Below are 25,383 nucleotides of genomic sequence, written 5' to 3' on the forward strand. Positions count from 1 at the left end.
AACAGTGGGGATCAGATCGCCGGTCTCAGGTAGGGTGGGGAGTGGACGGTGTATGGAGCTAATAACCAGGGGAGGGAACAGTGGGGATCAGACAGCCCGGTCTCAGGTAGGGTGGGGTGTGGACGGTGTATGGACCTAATAACCAGGGGAGGGTTCAGTGGGGATCAGATCGCCCAGTCTCAGGTAACCTGGGGAGGGAACAGTGGGGATCAGATCATCCAGTCTCAGGTAGGGTGGTGAGTGGACGGTGTATGGAGCTAGTACCCAGGGGAGGGAACAGTGGGGATCAGATCATCCAGTCTCAGGTAGGGTGGGGAGTGGACGGTGCATGGAGCTAATAACCTGGGGAGGGAACAGTGGGGGATCAGATCGCCCGGTCTCAGGTACTGTGGGGAGTGGACGGTGTATGGACGTAGTAACCAGGGGAGGGAACAGCGGGGATCAGATCACCCAGTCTCAGGTAGGATGGGGAGTGGGCGGTGTATGGAGCTAATAACCAGGGGAGGGTTCAGTGGGGATCAGATCCCCCAGTCTCAGGTAGGGTGGGGAGTGGATGGTGTATGGACCTAATAACCAGGGGAGGGAACAGTGGGGATCAGATCATCCAGTCTCAGGTAGGATGGGGAGTGGATGGTGTATGGACCTAATAACCAGGGGAGGGAACAGTGGGGATCAGATCATCCAGTCTCAGGTAGGGTGGGGAGTGGACGATGTATGGAGCTAATAACCAGGGGAGGGAACAGTGGGGATCAGATCGCCCGGTCTCAGGTAGGGTGGGGAGTGGACAGTGTATGGAGCTAATAACCAGGGGAGGGTTCAGTGGGGATCAGATCGACCAGTCTCAGGTAACAAGGGGAGGGAACAGTGGGGATCAGATCATCCAGTCTCAGGTAGGGTGGGGAGTGGATGGTGTATGGGGCTAGTGCCCAGGGGAGGGAACAGTGGGGATCAGATCATCCAGTCTCAGGTAAGGTGGGGAGTGGACGGTGTATGGAGCTAGTAACCAGGGGAGGGAACAGTGGGGATCAGATCGGCCAGTCTCAGGTACTGTGGGGAGTGGACGGTGTATGGACCTAGTAACCAGGGGAGGGAACAGCGGGGATCAGATCACCCAGTCTCAGATAGGGTGGGGAGTTGACGCTGTATGGACCTAGTAACCAGGGGAGGGAACAGTGGGGATCAGATCATCCAGTCTCAGGTAGGGTGGGGAGTGGACGGTGTATGGAGCTAGTAACCAGGGGAGGGAACAGCGGGGATCAGATCACCCAGTCTCAGGTAGGGTGGGGAGTGGACAGTGTATGGAGCTAGTAACCAGGGGAGGGAACAGTGGGGATCAGATCACCCAGTCTCAGGTAGGGTGGGGAGTGGATGGAGTAACAGGATTAGCACCATTTCAAGTACTGTTATTGTGAAGGGTGTTAGTAAGGCCAGTTTTGTGCAACCTACATTGTATTGTATGGAACTCCTCACGCTTCTCAGGAGATTGAAGGTCTTTGTGCATTTGCTCTGAGGCAGAGGACATGGGAGTGTACAATGAGCCCAGAAAGACACACAGAGCTTCCACTGGCAGACATCTTTCATACACATCAGGGACTGCAAATGCGCGGCATAGGGGATGCGGGGTGGAATTCTGCTCGCCCAAGTGATGCAACATCTTAGGGGCTGGAATTCGCTGGAGATCCTTCTGTTCATTCCTATGTGTTCATTATCAGAAATAGAACCACTCTCCACTTCTGAGACATTTATAGAACTGCAATTATAGCCATTTTCAATCATTCTATCCATGCATTTAATGTTCAGAATTGATCAAACGACATGGCACTATGAAGGAGGGCACTGTGGCCAGCACGCATGATTGATGTTCTGAGAAATTACATTATAAGTGTTATAGTTAGAAAAACTTCTTTCGATTCTAAAGTATTTGACCCATCAAGAGTGAAGTAATGTAAGCACTACCTTAGAAACAACAGGTCCCATTATAGAACATCAATTTGAATTGTAGAACTATGCAACGATGTACATTGGTGGCATTGCATTATGCAACAATGTGAATTGGAGGCATTCTATTATGCAGCAATGTGAATTGGTGGCATTGCATTATGCAACGATGTGAATTGGTGGTATTGCATTATGCAAAGATGTAAATTTGTGGCATTGTATTACGCAACAATGTGAATTGTTGACATTAGATAATGCAACGAGGTGAATTGGTGGCATTGCATTATGCAGCGATGTAAATTGGCGGCATTGGACTATGCAAAGATGTAAATTGGTGGCATTGGATTATGCAACGATTTGAATTGGTGGCATTGAATTATGCAACGATGTACATGGCTGGCAATGGATTATGCACCAATGTGAATTGGGGGCATTGGATTATGCAACGAAGTGATTGGTGCCATTGGATCATGCAACGATGTGGATTGGTGGCATTGCATTATGCAACAATTAAATTGGTGGCATTGGACTATGCAAAGATGTAAATCGGTGGCATTGGATTATGCAACAATGTGAATTGGTGGCATTGCATTATGCAACGATTCAAATGGGTGGCATTGGACTGTGCAAAGATGTAAATTGGTGGCATTGCATTATGCAACAATGTGAATTGTTGACATTAGATAATGCAACAATGTGAAATGGTGGCATTGCATTATGCAACGATGCAAATGGGTGGCATTGGATTATGCAACAATGTAAATTGGCGGCATTGGATTATGCAACAATGTAAATTGGCGGCACTGCATTATGCAACAATGTAAATTGGTGGCATTGGTCTGTGCAAAAATGTAAATTGGTGGCATTGGATTATGCAACAATGTGAATTGGTGGTATTGCATTATGCAAAGATGTACATTTGTGGCATTGTATTACGCAACAATGTGAATTGTTGACATTAGGTAATGCAACGATGTGAAATGGTGGCATTGCATTATGCAACGATGCAAATGGGTGGCATTGGTCTGTGCAAAAATGTAAATTGGTGGCATTGGATTATGCAACAATGTGAATTGGTGGCATTGCATTATGCAAAGATGTAAATGAGTTGCATTGGATTATGCAACAATGTAAATTGGTGGCGTTCTATTATGCAACACTGAATTTGTGCCATTGGATCATGCAACGATGTGAATTGGTGGCATTGCATTATGCAAAGATGTAAATTGGTGGCATTGGATTATGCAACGATTTGAATTGGTGGCATTGAATTATGCAACGATGTTCATGGCTGGCAATGGATTATGCACCAATGTGAATTGGGGGCATTGGATTATGCAACGAAGTGATTGGTGCCATTGGATCATGCAACGATGTGGATTGGTGGCATTGCATTATGCAACAATTAAATTGGTGGCATTGGACTATGCAAAAATGTAAATCGGTGGCATTGGATTATGCAACAATGTGAATTGGTGGCATTGCATTATGCAACGATTCAAATGGGTGGCATTGGACTGTGCAAAGATGTAAATTGGTGGCATTGCATTATGCAACAATGTGAATTGTTGACATTAGATAATGCAACGATGTGAAATGGTGGCATTGCATTATGCAACGATGCAAATGGGTGGCATTGGATTATGCAACAATGTAAATTGGCGGCATTGGATTATGCAACAATGTAAATTGGTGGCACTGCATATGCAACAATGTAAATTGGTGGCATTGGTCTGTGCAAAAATGTAAATTGGTGGCATTGGATTATGCAACAATGTGAATTGGTGGTATTGCATTATGCAAAGATGTACATTTGTGGCATTGTATTACGCAACAATGTGAATTGTTGACATTAGGTAATGCAACGATGTGAAATGGTGGCATTGCATTATGCAACGATGCAAATGGCTGGCATTGGTCTGTGCAAAAATGTAAATTGGTGGCATTGGATTATGCAACAATGTGAATTGGTGGCATTGCATTATGCAAAGATGTAAATGAGTTGCATTGGATTATGCAACAATGTAAATTGGTGGCGTTCTATTATGCAACACTGAATTCGTGCCATTGGATCATGCAACGATGTGAATTGGTGGCATTGCATTATGCAAAGATGTACATTGTTGGCATTGAATTGTGCAACTATGTGAAATGGTGGCATTGGGTTATGCAACAATGTCAATTGGTGGCATTGGATCATGCAACAATGTGAATTGGTGCCATTTGATTATGAACAATATCTGTTTCAGGTGGTAGTGGAGGTGGTAGAACAAGCCCATGTGGATGCCTCTTCATCTAGTTTCTGCTACCAACATTGCGTCCCCCAGATTATGAGTGCTAGGGGACTGTGGACACCTTCTTGGGGTTTAAGTGCTAAGCGCGAGTATGTTTATCCTATTTGCATAGGAATGCCTAAGAGGCCAGCACTTTATAGCACTTTCAGGGATGATGAGTGAGTTAAGTGCTCACTTCTGACATCTGTGTGAACCCTGCAGACCAAGTATCGAATCTCGGCACAAGAGGCTCAACCAGTGTTAGAAGTGGCATGGGGAAACGAGACGGGGCTCCTCAAGGGGGTGTGGCCTAATGCTGGGTATCGACTGCATCCCATTAGTGAGGCTCCTTTATCGAACCCTGGCTTAATGGCCTAATGGGCTGCAGGAGACCCCTGCCAGGCATCCCTTTGCAGCGATCATACCCCTTTTCCCCTGGCGAGAGGGTCTGATCCCTGCATCTCTTAACTAAAGGGGTGCCTAGCGGTAGTCGACACCACCTTTTTTATTCCTTAATGGTGGCGCAGACCCCTGCCAAGTATCCATTTGCAGGGATCATCACCCTCGCTCCCAGGGGTTGCAAGGCTGATGATCCCTGCATCCCTTATGTAAAAGGGATGCCTTGAGTAGCGGACAGGCCACATGTTTCCATCCAGAATGGAGGTGCTGCCCCCACCAGACATTCCTTTTACAAAGAGAAGCCATGAAGGATGAAAAGGCGAAGCCTCTAGAAGCCGAGGCCTTTTATCTTAAGCTTGATGCTCCAGCGATTGAGCAAGAGCTTCAGGCATTAGGAAAAATGGCCTTGGTTTTCAGCAGCCTTGGCATCTCTTGGTTAAAGGGATGCCTGGCAGTTGCCTGTGCCACCATTATGGATAAAAGCCTCTAGCAGCTTCATTGGCTGGAGCTGCTCAGGGGCATTATGGAGTCTCGACTGGGCCCCGTCCCAGAACCATTTTTCTGAGACTGGTGTGGCTCAGCCCTGGCTAGCCCTGCATCCACTTAAAGCCCTGTGCTGAACCCTTAATCCTTCTGTGGTCGATAAAAGGGAAGCGGAAGAATTCGATTGATAAGTGCTGTATACAATAGGAGATTATTATTATAACCTAGGGTCAGCAGTAGTCAAATAGCCTTTGTGTAGCATCTGGTATTTCCATCGAAAAGGTTTCCATCGAAAATTATGCATCGAAAAAAATATGCATGGAATGCATATATGGGTTGGGTAAAGGGTTATGTTTCGATGGAAAGGGTTTTTATGGCTAAAAAATGGGGGGTTCGGGGAACCCTTAAATAAAATAAAAAAATTAAAAAATGCATTCGATGTAAACATTTTCGATGCATAATTTTCGTTGGAAAATGTTTCGATGGAAACCTTTTTGATGGAAAGACCATAAAACCCTTTGTGTATTAGAGGGCCAAACCTGAGATAAGTCGTGCTAAAGCGCAGAGTAAAAGAGGGCCAACACCATGAAATTATAAGGCTACAGAGACCGCCATCGTCTTATAAAACCCATGAACGCCTAAAGTAAATTCTAGTTCTTTGCATCCTACACTGTTTGCACATGCCATTATCATATCTTCTTCCTTCTCTCAACAGGTTCAAGCCCACCTGGACACCCCAAGCAAGTACCATATACAGCAAACCCAGAGGCAGCAGGTGAAACAGTACCTAAGCCTGGGTGCCAAGCTGCCCAGTCAAGCACTCTCTTTTTCCCCTTCCCAAAAAGCCCAATCTACCGGGGTGGTGCCGGGCACCAGGAGCGGGCACATGCCGCCGGTCACCGAGAACTGCATCGCCGACAGTTGCGTGGCCAAGCTGCTTGCCCTCGAGTGCGACCATGGAACCGAGGTACGGCTTTCCAGACTTCTTACTCTGAAAATCATGACTGCACACATAATGTTCATAGCTAAGGTACCTTAGAGGTATCTTAGAGTCTTGAGGCTTCTCTCAGGCCTTCACCTAAGCTGGTGCGTTGCATCAGGGCATCTTGCCAGGCACCCTGAGGCACACAAGAGCACCTATCAGGGCTATTACCACGCCACGCCTAGATTACTGCAACGCCGGTGCATCCGCACAACTCAACGGTAGTAACGGTGCCGGACTGGCAAACTTGTAATGAGGCCCACTGCGCGCACCAGGCGAAGTACCTGAAGTACCTCTTTGCCTCTCATGCTGCTCTTACGCTGCTCTGGACGCTTTGGACTTGTGCAACATCTAATACCACCGAACGTGTGTAAATTGCCGTTATACGGCTTTAACTGTTGAGGCCCCGCGCCTTTGGCTAACAAGCTGTTAAATACACCAATCCGCGCGCACCAGGCGAAGTACCTGAAGTACCTCTTTGCCTCTTACGCTGTTCTGGACGCTTTGGACTTGTGCAACATTTAATATCGCTGAACGGTATTTACAAGGCAAACTGCACAGCTGTGAGACTTTTGTTATCCCTTCTGTATTTACAATCACTTATAGCGTAATTTCTTTCTTTTTTAGTGTATTGCAGTGCTCTCCCAATGTCTGTCCAAAACTTTACCCGCACCCTTTTCTTATTCAATCTCTCCGTCCTCTCTCCTGAGCTGGCCACCCGTGGCAAGGACACAATACCCCTACCTCCCGGACACGCCAGGCTCTCTGAGACCACTAGGGTGGTGATTTGGCATCGCATAGCTCTTCCTCACCCTTTCACTTACCCTTCGATTTTTTTTTTTTAAAAAACGCTTCTCTGTCCTACCCCCACCGGTCTGGCTCAATAGTCGCCTATTATTTATAAAGCGCGCAAAACCCTTAGGCATCGAGGCACTGTTACAGAGAACGCTACAAGATGGAAATCAAGTGTTCAGAGTGTCGTTTTTGTTAGGGGTTTTGCCCTTTTGCCCAAACGCATATTTCCTCAGTGTAGGTTTTTGCATTCATCATTCTTAAATGTATTTATATTTATTTTACATTTCTAAAGCGCTCACACAGCCCGGGGGCATCGAGGCGCTGTTACCGTAATATGTTTTAGGTGCGTATTTATAACGCGCTTAATACCCAGAGGTTTCTAAACTCGGACCCGGGGATCGAACCTGTGTTGCTTCGTGTAGTCTTGTTTCCAAGCCTAGCACGTTGCCGCTGAGCTATCCTCCTGGAAAGGATTTATTTTTTGGACTTCACATTAAGCATCCATACATGTATCTCTGTTTTCATTTAATGTTTCCTTTATTTCATTTTTTTCAACTTATAGGATCCCTCCTTACTTATGTTCTTTACTCAACGCCATTGTGTCTGTGTTGATATAACGTCTTTTAAGTCACATTTTCAATGTATCAATGATGTGGAGTGGCTGCAAAATAAAATCTGAATGCTTTTGCAACATTTCTTTTCCAAATATGATACACGAGCAGGTGGATGGCGTTATGGGGCGACACGCAAAATCACGTTTAAATAATATCTTTGAACGCAGCGTGCCATCAGGTTACGTAGCGTAACATCACACGCGTGCAACGGAAATTGTAGGCACTAAATAAATTCAGTGTATTGCAGATTTAGGGTACAATGGCTTCCTTAACTCAAAAGCATTAGTTGAAGGAGACATTATAAAAGAACATTGAAGTTCTGTATAACCATATATTTTGTTTTAAATAATGGCAAATAAACTAAGCACGGTTGGTCACGTGATCTAGCAACTCCAAGCTCCACACTGGTGTTTGAAACACAGCCAAGCCTCGAGGTATCATTATCTCTTTCGCACTCATTTCTTTTTTTTATGGCACTTCTGTACTTAAACCTCCTTTTCTAATTTTAAGTCAGGAAGGCCAGAAGTTAACTCTGTGTCATTAATAACCATAATACATTATTCTGAAACTAATTTCTTTTATTAGATGGAAGACGTTATTGATGACATAATCAGTCTGGAGACATGTTTTAACGATGAGGGATTGGGTGGCAAGGAGCCCACACTTCTTATCCCAAGCAACGTGAGTATTCCTCTGTAGCCAGAACTCAAGGCAAATATGATGGCATTTTAAGCAATATTCGCTTTTTATTTTATGTTTAAGCACATTTGCCATTCGATGGTACAATTATTCTGCTGCTTATCCAGTTTTGATAAAATACTGCAACTAACTTGCAAAGGAGATTTGGGGGGCAATGGGGAAATAGAATGTACACTTAAGGAAGTGTGATTGGGTGAATGTTGACTGTACATTGACATGTTCATTGGCCTGAAGCTACACTTTAAATGATCGCATGTTACAGTGACCAAACTCACCCCGGCTCTGGATCAATCGGTAAGCCATATGGGCAAGACAGTCTATCTGTCATCAATATTTATCTGCAGATAATTAAGCAATAACCCCCGGGTGGAGGGCTTTAACGCCTAGTTTTGGCCTGTGGCCCTAGGTTACACAGGGGTCCCCTATGCCATTTCAGGTGGTAACGCCTCCAACTCAGTTGGTTTAAGCCATTAGCACTTAGTATTTTGTGTGGGCGGAGGGGGACGGGGGATGGCAATAGATGTTATGTTCTCAATGGTGAAACAGGGCAGTGGCTGTTTCACAAGTAAAAAAAAGTACAACAAAAAATGGCCGCTGTGGGAAAATAGAGAAGGGAACTGCTTTTAGTCTTTTCTCCATTTCCATGGTGGGTGTGGCAGGCATGCGAAGTTAGGAGTGGTTTGAGAGCGTGCAACTAGGTCCACAAGGAGACAGGGCAGTGGACGTGGACCGTGTTTGTGGGAAGGGTAAAAAGGGGAGTGCTTTGGGTGGGGCAGATGGTGGCTGGTCCAGGGGGAGTAAATGGCAGAGAGAGGCTGATAAAAATGTCGGCATAGTGGATCGTTACCAGGAGATCAGGCTTGCATTTTGTGCCGCCTGATTGGGTGAGAGTTCTGTCATTCCACTTGGCCAGGTGACAATATTGTTGGTGAAGCTCTGCACTAACACAGGGGGCCTTCAACTCACGTATGAGGCCAATTGGATGAGCTCAAAATCAATTAAATCAGTGGCAAAAGTTTACCAAAAAAAGTAGTGGAACTATGACACTGGCGTGGTACAGAGCAGGCAGGAAGGGAGCAACATGCAACACACTTTTAATTGGTTGCAACCATGTGGGTTAACAGCCAATCAAGTTGACACAGATTTCAATTTGACTGTTACTGCTACTGGATTAAAGTAGAGGAGTGCGATTTAACTTCACAAAGAACAGCGCCGAAATGGTTAAAATGGTTACAATAAGTAGTGAAACTGTTAACAGTAAAAAATAAAAGTAGTGGAACGCCGTTCCCGACCATCCCCGCTCACTTCGACCACTGGATACAATGTACACCATTGTCCTTCTGTCCTGGGGCCTTGTTGCACTGCTGTTGACAAGGTTTGAATCTTTTTGTTTTTGGATGATGGGGAAGGAAGCCAAACTTCCTGATTAGAGTTTGTGATTATTTCATCTACTCCCAGAAAGTGCGACCAGTCAATGCTTTCGCTTTTGCCGTCTGGATTGTTGTAATGCAATCTATTCAGGGCTACCCAAACAGCATTTCGCAACCCCCAAACTATACAATATGTGGCTGCTTCATCTAAATCGTAGGCTCCGCATTTCACCGGCTCCTCGCATGTTGCCTTGGCTACTGGCGGGTAACGCATCCAGTTTAGGTCCTTTTGCCTCTGGGTACTACTCAAATTGTCTAGCACAAAAGGAATTAATTGCCATTTGTGACGGTGGGCCACTTTTCCATTAGTACTCGAGCCCATTTTGTGCCCCAGTCCAACCTGGCACAAAATGGGCATTTCTTCAGCATTTGTATTCTGGGTTCTTATGTCCTTTCTTCTATATGTTTACTAAGAAAAATGCTGTGTTCAATAAAACCCTGTACATTTAAAAAAAAAACAAGTGTACTAGCTCATCCATTAGTAAAACAGATACAGAAACTGGAAACCTCTTTCATTGACCCATATGTTGTGCACTTTTTTTAATAAGATTTTCTAACCTGTGTTCCCAGACCAGGGGACCGCCACCAACATCTCTCCAGATGTTTTCAACTACGACTCCCATGATCCCTCACTTTGACTATGCAGGCTAGGACTGATGGTAGTTGTAGTCCAACGGTGCCAGCTCCTTCCACTAGACACACACTTTCCCTTGTAAAGATTGGCAAGGGTTTGACAAAGCAGCAAGTGTGTGCGCATAAAGTCCACTCAAAGCTCCCCCCGCTCCCCGTCCCCCCCCCCCGGATGGAGGCAGAGCCCGTCGCAGCGTTTCTGACCAGTGCACCAGCAAAAGAAGGCAGCCCATGAATGATGCACTGTGTGTGTGTCCCTGCCTTTGCCACCCCCCAAACAGCTTCTGCTAGAAATGGAGGAGACCCAAATAGAACACATAAAAATAGACCAAGTCGCTATCAAAAATGACTTCTGAAAAGACCGAGAAGGCCAATTTTAACCCGTTCGAAAATTATTCCCCTAGGCCTACCAGCGGCCCGAATTGTAATGTGGCTGGAAGGTTTTAGACAGCTCTTTTTTGTGAACTATATTTGTTAAGCCCCTGCTTGAACCCAGTCCTTTTTATTTTAAGCTCCAAGACAATTGTTTTTTAAAAATGAAGCTAATTTTGTATAAGTGGTTCTTTTACAAAGCTCCTATTCTTGCACTGGGAAATGGTGGGCGCTTTTCCTGCAGTTTACTTGATGTTGACGCATGCTTGCAAATGCAGTGCATGGGCAGGCTACAGAGAGACCAGCCTGCTGTTCCAGATGCTTACTTGCAGAACTAAACTGTTAGGTCACTTACCTGGGGGGAGACGAGACGCTCCCGGTCCTGGCGAATCTATCCGAGGTTTCGGTTAGCAGGGAGAGGAGTCTCCCGGCGCCCGAGTCCTCGGATAGTATCCGTTGCGCGCATGCGCCTCAGCCCGCGGAGGCCAACGGCTTGCGCTTCAAGCCTCGTTGTCGCTCCGGGGTTACGGGCTGCGCATGCGCAAGGCGGCCTGCGTTCCACGCCTCGGCTTCATGCCGAGGGATGTAAATAGCGGCTGTGTCAGGAAACGAATCGCGTCTTAACGCGGTTCGTTCCTGACCAGCCGCAGCAGCGCCTACCTTCTGTTTCGCAACTGTTTTGCCTCCAGCCTGGGTTCCTGTTCTTGGTCTTCTTGCCTGCTTGCCTTCCTGGGTCCGGTCCAAGTTGGCTCTCCCGGATTCCAGCCCTCTTTTGGGTTATTGGGGAGCCTTTCCTTGCTGCCTACCAGGAATCAGTTTCCCTTGCCTTTTGGTCTCACACTGCATTCGCTCTCCCCTTGGCTTCTAAGACTTTCCTGTTACCATCGGCAAGCCAATCCCAATACCCTGATCTCCTGCCTACTGGGTTTTTCTTTGGCTCTCTGTGGTACCTTGTCCCTTCATGTTATCAAACCAATTGGTTGTCCCCGCTCCCAGAAGAATCGATGCACTTACCTGGTACCTTAAGCCAGTGATCAGTCCTTCAGTCTGGCCTCTCCAGTACAGACGTCTTCCAAGAGTCCCGCCACTACAGGTGTTGTCCGACCCAGAGACACACACCTTAACAAACACGAGACTTGACCCACTAAAGCCGGGGTCTGCAACCTTGGGCTCGCCAGATGTTTTGGACCATCTCCCATCAGCCCTAGCCAGAATAGTCAATATGGAGGGATCATGGAAGTCGTAGGCCAAATCACCTGGAGAGCCAGAGGTTGGGCAAATTCTGCTTTGGTGGTTTATGGGTTCCCACTCCACTGACTATGCAGCCTTTCCAAACTCACAATGTACACACACACACACACACTTGGGGTGCTGGCGATCTTCCTGCATGATCGCGGCCCTCCAGATCTTCGGTGGCCAGTCATAGTGAATAAGGGGAGGGCTGAGGAGGGGTCTGGAATCTAGTGCTGGTTGGATCAGATGTGCCGGTCTGCGAGTTCCTGATTGTGGTGCGTGGGTGCCTGCAGGCATTCACAGCTCCCCAAAGGAGGGCAGGGTTGTGTATGTTTCAGTGGGGTTGGAGTGAGTATTTGCTGACAAGGGGGTAGAGGGAGGTATGTGGGGGTGAAGGCAAGTAGGAGAGTATTCGGGTAACCTGCAGCACTAATTTGTTTGGTACAATATTGAGTATTAAATAAGACTATTCAAAATCTAGGCCTTTGGCATATGTATATTTATATATATATATATATATTGTGAAGGCATCATGAGGCAAGCCATGGACAAAAGATTCAAAGTTCAAACAGAATTGTTTTATTAACTTAAATGTCAGGATGGTGTAAAGCCTACCTTGCCCTATGCTAAGGTGGGATTTCCCTACCTGAACGAAACTAAGGAAAGTCTGAGTCAGGAAGTTCATCTAAAAAATCTGTGTCCAAAACCTACCCTTACCCTCACAAATAAAGCTACACAATGTGTAGGGATGTCAGCAGCAATAACAGAAATTGTGTTTTCGAAATAAAGTTCTGAGTTTCTTCCAGCTCGTGGCTTATTTATCAGCTTCCTTTCCCCATGTTCAAAGCAGTTCCCCAAAACTCTTGGGGTTCCCTTCCCCAAGTTCAAGAAAGTTCCACACAAGTCTCAAGATTGCCTTTCCCAATTTCAAGACAGTTCCACAAATCCTCAGGGTTCCCTTCCCCAAGTTCAGGATAGTTCCACAAAACCTTGGCATTCCCTTCCCCAAGTTCAAAACAGTCCCACAAAGCCTCGGTGTTCCCTTCCTTAAATTGAAGACAGTTCCACAAAACCTTGGTGTTCCCTTCCCCAAGTTCATGACAGTTCCACAAACCCTCAGGGCTCCCTTCACCAAGTTAAATACAGTCAATTTACACTTATTCTCAATCTTGCAATGTTCAAAAACAGCTTGAGATCAGCTGCACACTCTTTCTGGGTTTTGTTTAACAGATCCATCAGATTGCTTTTTCTTATTTCACTTCAGCATTTTCTTTGGTTTTCACATTTGGGGTTCCCTGGTCGTGGCGCAGCTGTCGGACCACACGGTCCACCCACTACAGGTCATGCAACCAGCAACCCTAGGCTCTCCAGCTCACACAGGCTCTTCTGTACCTGTACCCGTGTGAAGGTTCACACTCACGTGGCTTCCCCTTGTCAGCCTCTTCGCTTTGCCACAATGTGTCCCATATCCTTTTCCAGTGTCTGGCCTTGCCACACTATATTTATGCAAATTTCGCTTTCTGTGGTTTTGTTGCCTTCACCACCTTGCTTGCATCCTCTCACGCCATCTTCCATACTTGCTTTCTTCTGTGTTTTAAATTACTTGTTCTTCACGTTCAAATAGGCAGTATCTGAGTTTCACATACACTTGTCATCAGATCGTAACTTTGCCAAAAGCATTCATTTAGTTCGGTATTCAATATCTGTGATCTTTTATTCTGCCACTTGCAGGTTATATTGTCCTTAATTGTCTCTCAACCGGTGACTTTGTGTTTGTTTCATCATGCATATGCTTTTTAAGCCCCCAAGGAGTACCCCGGCTCGAGCGATTCTCCCTCTTCACTCACCGGTCCCTGGCGTCTCCTCCAGGCAGCTGTGCTTTCTGTTTTGGCTCCACCTGCACATTTCCTTTCAACCGCAAGCCCCACTTGCACGTCGGTTTCTCTCCGTCTCCCGCTGGCAGCTCCACTTTCTCGCCATGGATGCTGTCAGTCACCTTACTTCTTTCTTCTGCTTTTGTAGCTCTGGCTGCGTACCTTCGACCATTGAGGCTCCCCCACCCGTGGTCTTTTTGTGGCTCACCCAGCCCTTGGCTCCACAGCATCCTCGGGTCGTCCGCCGGCATTCTGGCTTTCCTGCAGGACCCACCTCAGCTGCCTCCTGGGATACAGGATTCCCTGCTGGTGTCTTTGCTACTGGTCTCCTCCCTTCTTATACACCTGCAATGTGAGTTCCAAATTGTAATTGCCTAGTCGCAATTAGTGGAGCACTTGCGACATGCCTGACCTTTACAATACTCTGCAGGCCTCTAACTCGTCTCAGTACTTGAGTGGTGAAATGACTTAGTAGTGTCCACCACTCCTAGTCGCTTCTTCCTCGTCCCAGTACTATAGTGGGTTGAATGAGGTAAAATGAGGGGAGGTCATTGACAATAGCCCATAAAGGCAGGGGAAAGGTGAGGTTGGTTCTCAGAAGTAAAAGGAGGGCACCATGTCTTGCCTGTGGATACCCTCTTCCCAATCCTCAAGGACCCTCCAAGCAGGTGATCCTCCCTCCCTTCTCCATCCCCAGGGTCAGGATCCAAGAGAAATTGCCTTTTCCTGGCCATCTGAGAAGAGGATCCAAGGGGAGTAGGTGTGAGGATACCCTCCGGTTTCTCACTAAATATATATATATATATATATTCCGGATAAAAACGTTAGTTGCAGGAACGTTAAGGTGAAAATTTAATGCAACACAACCACTGAAATACAGCACAGAATTCAGGCAAAACCACCTTAACTTAGCGCCGCCTTTGCTCAGTGTATGACAACAATGATGACATCATAGATTACATCACTGAGGATGTCACTAATTACATCCCACATGACATCACTGATAAAAGGTTGAAAGGTTTTGTCACAATGTATTGCTTACCTTAATGTCCCTGCAACTAAAGTTTTTTCAGTGAATTTCAAGGGTTTTGTATACCATAGTTTTCTTAGACCACATGGCCAGTGGCCATGGCCTTCGGCCGTGTCCACTGTACAGGTTCCTCCAATATGTTTCTTTTCGACCCACTAAGTGGCCACGGCCTCCGGCCATGACCACTATACATGTCTTTCAGGCCCAGTAGTCGGGGCCTATGGCCCTGGCCACTGAGCACAGCCTTCAGGCTTGCCCACGGTATATTTGTAAACATTACCAGGCCACTAGCCATGGCCGGTGGCCACAGCCTTCAGATGTGCCCAATGTTCATGTTTCCCCAATATGTTTCTTTTGGACCCAATAGGTGGCCATGACCACTATACATGTCTTTTAGTCCCACAAGCCAGGGCCTTCGTCCCTGGCCAGTGAGCAAGGCCTTCGGCCATGACCACTATTCATGTCTTTTAGTCCCACTAGCCAGGGCCTTCGTCCCTGGCCAGTGAGCAAGGCCTTCGGCCATGTCCACTGTATATTTGAAAACAATACCGGACCAGAAGCCTTGGGCTTTAGTGATGTAATCAGTGATGTCATCTCTGATGTCATCATTGTGGTCATACATTTTGTAATCGGGGGGCACAAAGTTAAGGTGGCTTTGCCCGAGTTCTGCGTCGAATTTCAAGGGTTTTCTTGCAATATGTTTCTTACTTTAACTAAGCATTAACTAAAATGTTTTGATTTTAAAATGGCCAACCAAGTTGAATATAGTTGGCTGGTGCTTACTTGCCGGATGGTAAAGCGGCTGGTTGCGTTGTGGGGTGCGGTTGGCTATGCTAGTTGCTAGTGCATATTTATCATCACCCCATATAGGAGTGAGTGCTGCTGCAGCTAGCTTATCTGTGGGGTGTCAGCGGGCAGTCGGGAGGGAGGTCCCAGGCTGGTAAGTCAGCAAATAATGACCTTGTGATAATTGATAACTGATCTCCAATCGCATTATGGCTCTCATCACTTAACCCCTTAACTGCCAGGCTATTATGCAAGTCTATGCAAAAAGGACGAGCATACTCATCCTGGGCACTATACTAATTTCCGCTGGTGGTAATTGCGCATTACCACTGGTGGATGGCACTGGCCCCCATGTCAAGTCGCAGAAGCCGGTTCTTGTATTAGCTGTTTTTAGCACTGGCTCGCCGCTGATGTTATTTTTCTTGCTTATTACGTCCATTTTCAGGTGGCATTGCTTCCTGCAAAATGCATTCAGTCTTATTGCGAGTGTGGCAATGTTTCCAGAGAAAATACTGCCAAACCTGTTTACTTTTACCACCCCTAGTTTTGGCAGTAAATCCATACAATTAGGGGCTGTTGGGTGGCGGTGTCAGTCCCCATTTTGAAGTCCCATTGGCTGTCTTTCTGCCCATCGTAAATCCTCTGTATTTCCTCCAACTCCTGGCAAAAGTCATAATATGGCGGTGCGGTAAACATTGCCGCTTATTAGCGGTGCACCACCATACGCATAGGTAAAAGTAGCTGCTTATTAGCTGCACCACCATACGCCTAGGTAAAAGTGCCCGCTTATGAGCTGCACCACCATACGCCTAGGTAAAAGTGCCCGCTTAGGAGCTGCACCACCATACGCCTAGGTAAAAGTGGCCGCTTATTAGCTGCACCACCATACGCCTAGGTAAAAGTGCCCGCTTATGAGCTGCACCACCATACGCCTAGGTAAAAGTGGCCGCTTATTAGCTGCACCACCATACGCCTAGGTAAAAGTGGCCGCTTATTAGCTGCACCACCATACGCCTAGGTAAAAGTGGCCGCTTATTAGCTGCACCACCATACGCCTAGGTAAAAGTGGCAGCTTATTAGCTGCACCACCATACGCCTAGGTAAAAGTGGCCGCTTATTAGCTGCACCACCATACGCCTAGGTAAAAGTGCCCGCTTATTAGCTGCACCACCATACGCGTAGGTAAAAGTGCCCGCTTATGAGCTGCACCACCATAGACCTAGGTAAAAGTGCCCGCTTATTAGCTGCACCACCATACGCCTAGGTAAAAGTGCCTGCTTATGAGGTGCACCACCATACGCCTAGGTAAAAGTGCCCGCTTATGAGCTGCACCACCATACGCCTAGGTAAAAGTGGCCGCCTATTAGCTGCACCACCATACGCCTAGGTAAAAGTGGCCGCTTATTAGCTGCACCACCATACGCCTAGGTAAAAGTGCCCGCTTATTAGCTGCACCACCATATGCGTAGGTAAAAGTGCCCGCTTATGAGCTGCACCACCATAGACCTAGGTAAAAGTGCCCGCTTATTAGCTGCACCACCATACGCCTAGGTAAAAGTGCCTGCTTATGAGGTGCACCACCATACGCCTAGGTAAAAGTGGCCGCTTATGAGCTGCACCACCATACGCCTAGGTAAAAGTGCCTGCTTATGAGCTGCACCACCATAGACCTAGGTAAAAGTGCCCGCTTATTAGCTGCACCACCATACGCCTAGGTAAAAGTGCCCGCTTATTAGCTGCACCACCATACGCCTAGGTAAAAGTGGCCGCTTATTAGCTGCACCACCATACGCCTAGGTAAAAGTGGCCGCTTATTAGCTGCACCACCATACGCCTAGGTAAAAGTGGCCGCTTATTAGCTGCACCACCATACGCCTAGGTAAAAGTGCCCACTTATGAGCTGCACCACCATACGCCTAGGTAAAAGTGCCTGCTTATGAGGTGCACCACCATACGCCTAGGTAAAAGTGCCCGCTTACTAGCTGCACCACCATACGCCTAGGTAAAAGTGGCCGCTTATTAGCTGCACCACCATACGCCTAGGTAAAAGTGGCCGCTTATTAGCTGCACCACCATACGCCTAGGTAAAAGTGGCCGCTTATTAGCTGCACCACCATACGCCTAGGTAAAAGTGCCCGCTTATTAGCTGCACCACCATATGCGTAGGTAAAAGTGCCCGCTTATGAGCTGCACCACCATAGACCTAGGTAAAAGTGCCCGCTTATTAGCTGCACCACCATACGCCTAGGTAAAAGTGCCTGCTTATTAGCTGCACCACCGTACACCTAGGTAAAAGTGGCCGCTTATTAGCTGCACCATCATACACCTAGGTAAAAGTGGCCGCTTATTAGCTGCACCACCATACGCCTAGGTAAAAGTGGCCGCTTATTAGCTGCACCACCATACGCCTAGGTAAAAGTGGCCGCTTATTAGCTGCACCACCATACGCCTAGGTAAAAGTGGCAGCTTATTAGCTGCACCACCATACGCCTAGGTAAAAGTGGCCGCTTATTAGCTGCACCACCATACGCCTAGGTAAAAGTGCCCGCTTATTAGCTGCACCACCATATGCGTAGGTAAAAGTGCCCGCTTATGAGCTGCACCACCATAGACCTAGGTAAAAGTGCCCGCTTATTAGCTGCACCACCATACACCTAGGTAAACGTACCCGCTTATTAGCTGCACCACCATACATGAAATAAGGCCCCTTGTTAGATGTTAAGTTACTTAGACTTGCCATCGCAAGGCTTTAGATATTGCATAGCCTCTTTGCACTGCAGCACCTGCAAGGGGAAAACAAAAATTGGGTTGTGCGTGGGTTCGAGCGAGCAGAGCTAACCCGTTGTTTTTTGGTTGACTGCCGCAGGAGTTTGCGTGGCTAGCTGGTGGTTGGGGGTGGCTATGTGGTTAACATGATATCATGTTTTGATGGTGATGACGATTATCAGGTCAGATCTTGGTGCCTGTGGCTACTTAGTGCAGTGAGCATGGTGAGTGGAAACAGTCGGGGGTAGTCGGGGATTTTCTGCCCACAAAAATGTGCTAAAAAAAACTCGTCAAAATGTTATATTTTTTATTTTTGGGGTGTTATCTCCCCAACCACTGTCTCCTAATCATTGTACACTATTTTTGACCACTCCCACCCTTTATATACCCTTGCCCTTGTGAACGGGGGATAGCATAGGGGCAACGTGCTGGTCTTGGAAGCAAGATCACAAGAGCAACACAGGTTTGAATCCCGGATCCGCGCTTAGAAACCGAATTCAGGTACGGTATTAGACACGTTATAAAAACCAATTAAATAAATAAATTACCCACAACCCCCTATATTTTTGGATTGGTTATTACAAGAGAAAACATTTTGTTAAAAAAAAACCATTTCATAGAAACCACCGTCGATGAATGAACGTCGTCCTCGTAGGAGTCAGGCAGAGGCGATAGCGAGTGAGGGATTCGCTTGTGTGATGGACTTTGTGCAAGGAGGCAGGTGAAGGGTGCCTGTTAGGAATCGATGTGTGGGTTCGGGTACGAAGTTGAGGGTTAGATGCTAACGGCGGATTACACATTTACACACACACCCCATCCTGTGAAAGGCCGGACTTTACCGCTAGAAGTCAGTAAGGAATACCACCAGCGGTATTGTGGCTTACTTTCCGTGGCGGGGTGTGCAAACACCAACTGCAATTAATGTTGACCGTTTCGGGGTTGGAGTCGACAAAGCTGAAAAGATGCGAGCACTTTAGTCTCCTTGGAAAAATGGAACCTCTCAGAGTAAACATTAACCTCTCCAAGCCACTGAGTTCTGCTCAAGTGCCTTCCACACCCGGGGGCGCACAGTGTTAAAGTCCAGGCGGAGGCGAAGTCCATCACACAGTGCAGACTCAGCCTGAGCACACTTCCTTGTGCTGTTCCCGAGTGCAGAAAAGCGGTTAAGAGAGACACACACACACACAATGTAAATCTCCGCCGCCCCAGGCCCTGTAGTCCGCAGACCCAACACCGAATCTGGAGAGCCCAACGCCGAATCTGGAGAGCCGAACACCGAATCTGGAGAGCCCAGCACCGAATCTGGAGAGCCCAGCACCGAATCTGGAGAGCCCAGCACCGAATCTGGAGAGCCGAAAACCGAATCTGGAGAGCCGAACACCGAATCTGGAGAGCCCAACGCCGAATCTGGAGAGCCGAACACCGAATCTGGAGAGCCCAACACCGTATCTGGAGAGCCCAACACCGAATCTGGAGAGCCCAACACCGAATCTGGAGAGCCCAACACCGAATCTGGAGAGCCCAACACCGAATCTGGAGAGCCCAACACCGGATCTGGAGAACCCAACACCGAATCTGGAGAGCCGAACACCGAATCTGGAGAGCCGAAGACCTCTTAAGTGCTAAGGGCGAGCGTGTTCGTCCTGAATTCCCATAAGGAATCATTGTAGGCTCCGCCCACTTTGGCGGTTGAGCTGTTTGAAAAAGAGAAGCGGATCGCAAAAAACAATTCGCTGTTCGCAACAGACGATATCATGTCCCTGCATGCACTCGGGTGGTTCGGCTTGGCCTTCGTTGGGGCATCAAGTTAAATGGCAGTGGAGAAGGTGTGGCATTTTCAAGGTAGGGCATTTATAGTAATATGGTGGGTTATGTAGCGCTTTTTGCCTATTTTCTAAGCACTGTAATAATCACTGTCACCATTATGGCCCACTTACGGTACTCAATTAATCAATCTGGAGAGGATGATGTGCTGAATTGAACCAGTGTCATAGTGTCTTGTTCCAAGTCGGGTTCTGCGCTTAAGCCATCGGCCCGATGGTCGAGCACGCGTAACCCGCTTGCACCTCTGATCCCACACGGATTGCAAAATCATTGCTTTTTATTGCCCTTTGGGTCTTGAAGTGCAAAATACAATTTGGAAGTTCTGCATTTTTGTAGCTAAGGTTCTATGTTCTTAGATCGCCAGGGTTTTTTTTCGTGGATTTATTTTGGGTGAATATTTTCAGCCCCAAAAAACGAATTGAATGTCTTCTTTTTTATTTGGGGGTTTCCCCCTCACACCCACTTCCCTATTATCTAGTCCCTATTCCCCACACACCGCCACCCTACCTCTATATCCCCTTACCCACCCACCCCATATTTTTCGATTCGTTTTTTCAGCCGAACATTTTTGGCAAAAAACAGCGGAAAAAAAGCCGGGCGATGAAACAAGGTTGCACCGTAGCTTTACGTCTGAGGGCACAGCTTTTCATCACCATGCAGTGCACAAACATGCATGTTGTAGCTCACAAGAGCAGACCAGTGGTCATCGTGTGTACCCAGGGCTTTAAGTGGGGTAAGAAATCAAGGGGGGGGGGCCCTCATTTGGGGGCGTGGCTTGTGGGAGGGGCGTGGCCTAAAAAGTATGCAAATCGTAGGGTATACACACACGTATATATAAATGTTATATATTTGTGTGCGTACCTTACTACGGTTTGTGTACTATGCAAGCCATCTTTTCTAAACATAGAAATATGTAACATATTTCTACGTTTATAAAAGATGGCTTGCAAAGTGCACAAACCATAGTAAGGTACGCACACAAATATATAACCTTTATATATCCGTGTGTGCATACCCTACGGTTTGACTAGTTTTCAGGCCATCAAAATTGTCCGTCGGCAAACAAAGCTTTATAAAAGATGGCTTGAAATGTGTACTTTCAAAGCCATCTTTTATAAACCTCGAAATATGTCGAGGAATCCCCAGGTTCGCCGAGGGTTAAAGACGCCTCAGCGACCTGGGGAAACAAAGGGACAGTCAGTCAGTAACTCTGGTGACCTCTCGCGCGAGGGGTCACCAGACGCAGTTACTATGACTGACGGAAGTGGCTGCCAGGCGCAGCGTCGCCGCGACGGGATAATGCATCCCGTGATTCCCGCCAATGTTGCTGTAGGACGGGGGCCCCGGCAGGGCCCTGGCTCAGTCCCACTTTTTGGAGACTGCCGGGGCCCGGCCCCGGCAGGCCCTGGCCCACCTTAAGCACTGTGTGTACCAGATCAATGGCGTCTGCCTGCCCTTCCACAGTGGGTGTTTTTGAATGACACTGTCAGCTTGCTGCCACTGCGTCCTCCCTGCACACCGTAACATGTTTTGTATGGCTTGTTTAGGGAGCCCACATGAAGAATCTGCATTTTAGGGGAGGGGGTGGGGGCTACCCAGTGAACGACTCCACAATAGATACGCTTGCTCTAACGTCTTGGGAGGATAGCTCAGGGGCAAGGCGCTCGCCTTGGAAGCAAGACGACGCGGAGCAACACAGGTTCGATCCCCGGGTGGGCGCTTAGAAACCTCTGGGTATTAAGCGCGTGATAAATAACCAATTACAATAACGAACACCCTCAAACAAAGAGACATCCTGGAATCCTGTTGCCTAAACTAATAGGCCCAGGCGTAGCAAAGCCCTCTAAGGTGGGCAGTTAGCACACATTGCGGCCCACCCATGAAGGCACTATTGGCAAATAGCCGGGAGGTTACCTCAAGTGCACTGTGCTGGCCTCGTGAGCTGCATATCCCGGCCGGGTTAACTTCGCCCCTCCCTCCCTGAGGTGATGCATTGAATAGCATTGATGGTAATAACTAATATTGGTGCCCAACAAGTGCTCTGAAATGTATTCCTGGTGTTAGCAGCACTTCATAAAACACCAACACTAGTATTAGCACCCCATGGTAAAGGTGGGGTTAGAGGAAAGGATGCATGGGAGGTGCCCCTCTTTCAGTGGCCACAGAGGAGGTATGGGGGGAGCACAGCAATCGAGGATTAAAGAGAACTGAGGTTTTTTTTAAATGTAATTGAAAAACAATGGCATGAATGGATTGTGGCTGAGTGGTGCTCGCAGTCCAATAGCTTTAGATAAAGCCCACAAACTGAGCAACCTGATTGGCTGCTCTCGGAATCTTGGTTGCTAATGGTGGTGACTGCCAATGATGCAGATGTGGGTGCAGAGAACGCCCACTCCCTCCTTTCTCTCCCTTCTGAGTGTAAACTTCACTTAGCTAACACAATGATCTTCTGAGAGGGTAGAAGCATTTGTTTAGATTTTTGTTATTACATCTGTCATGGTTGTGCACCATTCTGCCTATTGGTGCACACTATTTCCTGCGTGCATTATTCATTTCACTTTGCAATGTGTATATGTTTCACCCACCTCCCTTTAAATGGAAAAAACTCACTTTCCAAAAGGACCATGAAAATAATCCTAAAACATGCATTTAATGAGGTTATAAAGAGATGTTTACCCCACCTAGTCGCCCTTATTAATGGCTTAAAAATCTGCAGATCAATACATTATTATTATGGTATATATTGAGCGTGGACGTGGCCTCCAGAAGCAACGGAGCACTTTACAGAGGTATACAACATTACAGATGCATAACAGAGCGCGTTACAGAGGTATACAACAGTACAGATGCAAAACGGAGCACTTTACAGAGCAACATTACAGATGCATAACAGAGTGCGTTACAGAGGTATGCAACAATACAGGTACATAACGGAGCGCTCTACAGAGGTATACAACAGTACAGATGCATAACAGAGCGCGTTACAGAGGTAACAACAATACAGATATGATATAAGTCATTTATAACGTGCCTGTGACAAGGAAGGGAGGACAAAACAACAATCCTACTAGGCCTGTGTCATTCAAATTGCGCAAGTGCGGGGGGGATTATAGAGGGGGAGTGCAGATAGGTCATAAGTGCTGCCGATAAGTGGCTCATACGTGCAGAGAGTCAGGGGACTGTAGGGTTGCAGATACAGATCCTTAAGTGCTTGGGAGACCTGGCGGCAGTGCAAGGGCAACTGGAAGCATGTCGCGCAGGAGCCTGACCCAGAGTTCAGTGGGTGGCCGGTGAACGGGTCCTCAGCAGGGGAGAGGGAGAGAGAAAGCTCAAGCGAAAAGGAAGGTCTTGCTTTGCTTACGGAACCAAAGGTCGTTCTGCTCAAGCTTGAGAGAGGCAGGGAGGCTGTTCCAGAGGGAGACCCCAGCCGAGGAAAGCGATCTACCCCCCACTCTCTGCCTGGAGAAGCGTCTCACCCTCAGAGATTTGGAGGTGGATTAGCAGAGAGCTCGAGAAGGAAGATGCTTAGGAAGAGAAAGTTGGAGGTAGTGCGGTACCCGGCCCCAGAAAGCCTTGTGGACGATGCAAAGGGTCTTGAACTTGATCCTTGCAGCCACTGGGAGCCAGTGGAGAGATTAGAGAGCTGAAGAGATACGACCCCTGGGCATGAGATTTTAGAACTGGAGAGATATGACCCCTGGGCATGAGGTCAAGGACAAGTCTTGCAGTCCTGTTCTGGATAAGTTGTAAAGGACGAAGAGTAGAGGCAGGAAGATTTAGGAAGAGGCTGTTACAGTAGTCTAGCCTAAGGAGGACCCAGACTCTGGAGACAGTGAGAAAAGGAAGAATACCTCTGAGGAGGTGCAGCTGATAGTGTGACTTCTTAGAGACGTCAGAAATGTGAGCAGAGCAGGAGAGGGTGGCGTCGAAGATGCCCCAAGGTTCTTAGCTTCACAGGAAGGAGAAGTTAGAGGGCCCAGGGTGGGCGGCCAGAGAGAAAGAGGAAAGGAGGGAGCAGGTGTCCAAGTGAGGAGGATCTCAGTCTTATTGGCATTAAGGCTGGAATACTTGGTGACACACCATTCCTGAATTGTGGACAGGCAATGTGGTATGAGAGGAAGAGCAGAAGTGGCTGAGGGGAGTCTAAAGGAGAGCTGGGCGTCATCCGCATAACACTGAAAGTTAGAGCAGAAAGTCGAGATGCGGTGGGCAAGAGGTGCCAGACAGAGGCCAAAAAGCCAGGGGGAGAGGCTAGACCCCGCTGGGGAACACCACAAGTAAAAGAGAGATAGAAGAGAAGAAAGACCCAAGTTGGACCTGGGATGGTCGATCAATGAGAAAGGAGGTCGGCCAGGCCCTGACCAGAGACATTAATGATGGTCTTAACAAAGCGCTTTACAGAGGCATTAAACCGTACAGATGCATAACAGAGCACTTTACAGAGGTATACAACAGTACAGTACAGATGCGTAATGGATCGCTTTACAGAGGTATACAACAGTACAGATGGATAACAGAGCGCTTTACAGAGGTGTACAACAATACAGAAGCATAACAGAGCGCTTTACAGAGGTATACCACAGTACAGATGTATAACGGAGCACTTTACAGAGGTATACAACAATACAGATGCATAACGGAGTGCTTTAGAAAGCTATAGAACAATACAGATGCATAACAGAGCGCTTTACAGAGGTATACAACAGTACAGATGTATAACGGAGCACTTTACAGAGGTATACAACAGTACAGATGCATAACAGAGCGCTTTACAGAAGTATACTAAAGTACAGATGCATAACAGAGCACTTTACAGAGGTATACAACAGTACAGATGCATAACAGAGTGCAACAGTACAGATGCATAACAGAGCGCTTTACCGAGGTATACAACAGTAGAGATACATTACAGAGTGCTTTACAGAGGCATACAACAGTACAGTTGCATAACGGAGCACTTTACAGACGTATGCAACAATACAGAAGCATAACAGAGGTATACAACAATACAGATGCATAACAGAGCGCTTTACAGAGGTATACAACAGTACAGACGCCTAACAGAGCGCTTTACAGAGGTATACAAAAGCACAGATGCACAACAGAGCACTTTACAGAGGTATACAATAGTACAGATACATAACAGAGTGCAACAGTACAGATGCATAGCAGAGCACTTTATAGAGGTATACAACAGTACTGATGAATAACAGAGCGCTTTACAGAGGTATACAACAGTAGAGATACATTACAGA

General features: G+C 47.2%; 1 protein-coding gene across 5 annotated transcripts in view; it reads left to right on the forward strand.

Moving 5' to 3' along the window:
• The window catches only part of TFEC (transcription factor EC), a 245,196-nt gene that overhangs the window by 189,821 nt on the left and 29,992 nt on the right, over nucleotides 1–25,383 (forward strand). For 4 of the 5 annotated variants that reach the window (XM_069627888.1, XM_069627889.1, XM_069627886.1 and 1 more), the window contains exons 2-3: nucleotides 5,809–6,060; nucleotides 8,070–8,165. In XM_069627888.1, the coding sequence (XP_069483989.1) occupies nucleotides 5,809–6,060; nucleotides 8,070–8,165 (348 nt within the window). Of the gene's footprint in view, nucleotides 1–5,808; nucleotides 6,061–8,069; nucleotides 8,166–19,424; nucleotides 20,147–25,383 lie in introns of those variants that run through there. The other variant, XM_069627890.1, reaches the window with a different exon arrangement.

Source organism: Ambystoma mexicanum, chromosome 12 (genome assembly GCF_040938575.1).
Source record: "Ambystoma mexicanum isolate Mex_15411 chromosome 12, UKY_AmexF1_1, whole genome shotgun sequence".
Lineage (NCBI taxonomy): Eukaryota > Metazoa > Chordata > Amphibia > Caudata > Ambystomatidae > Ambystoma > Ambystoma mexicanum.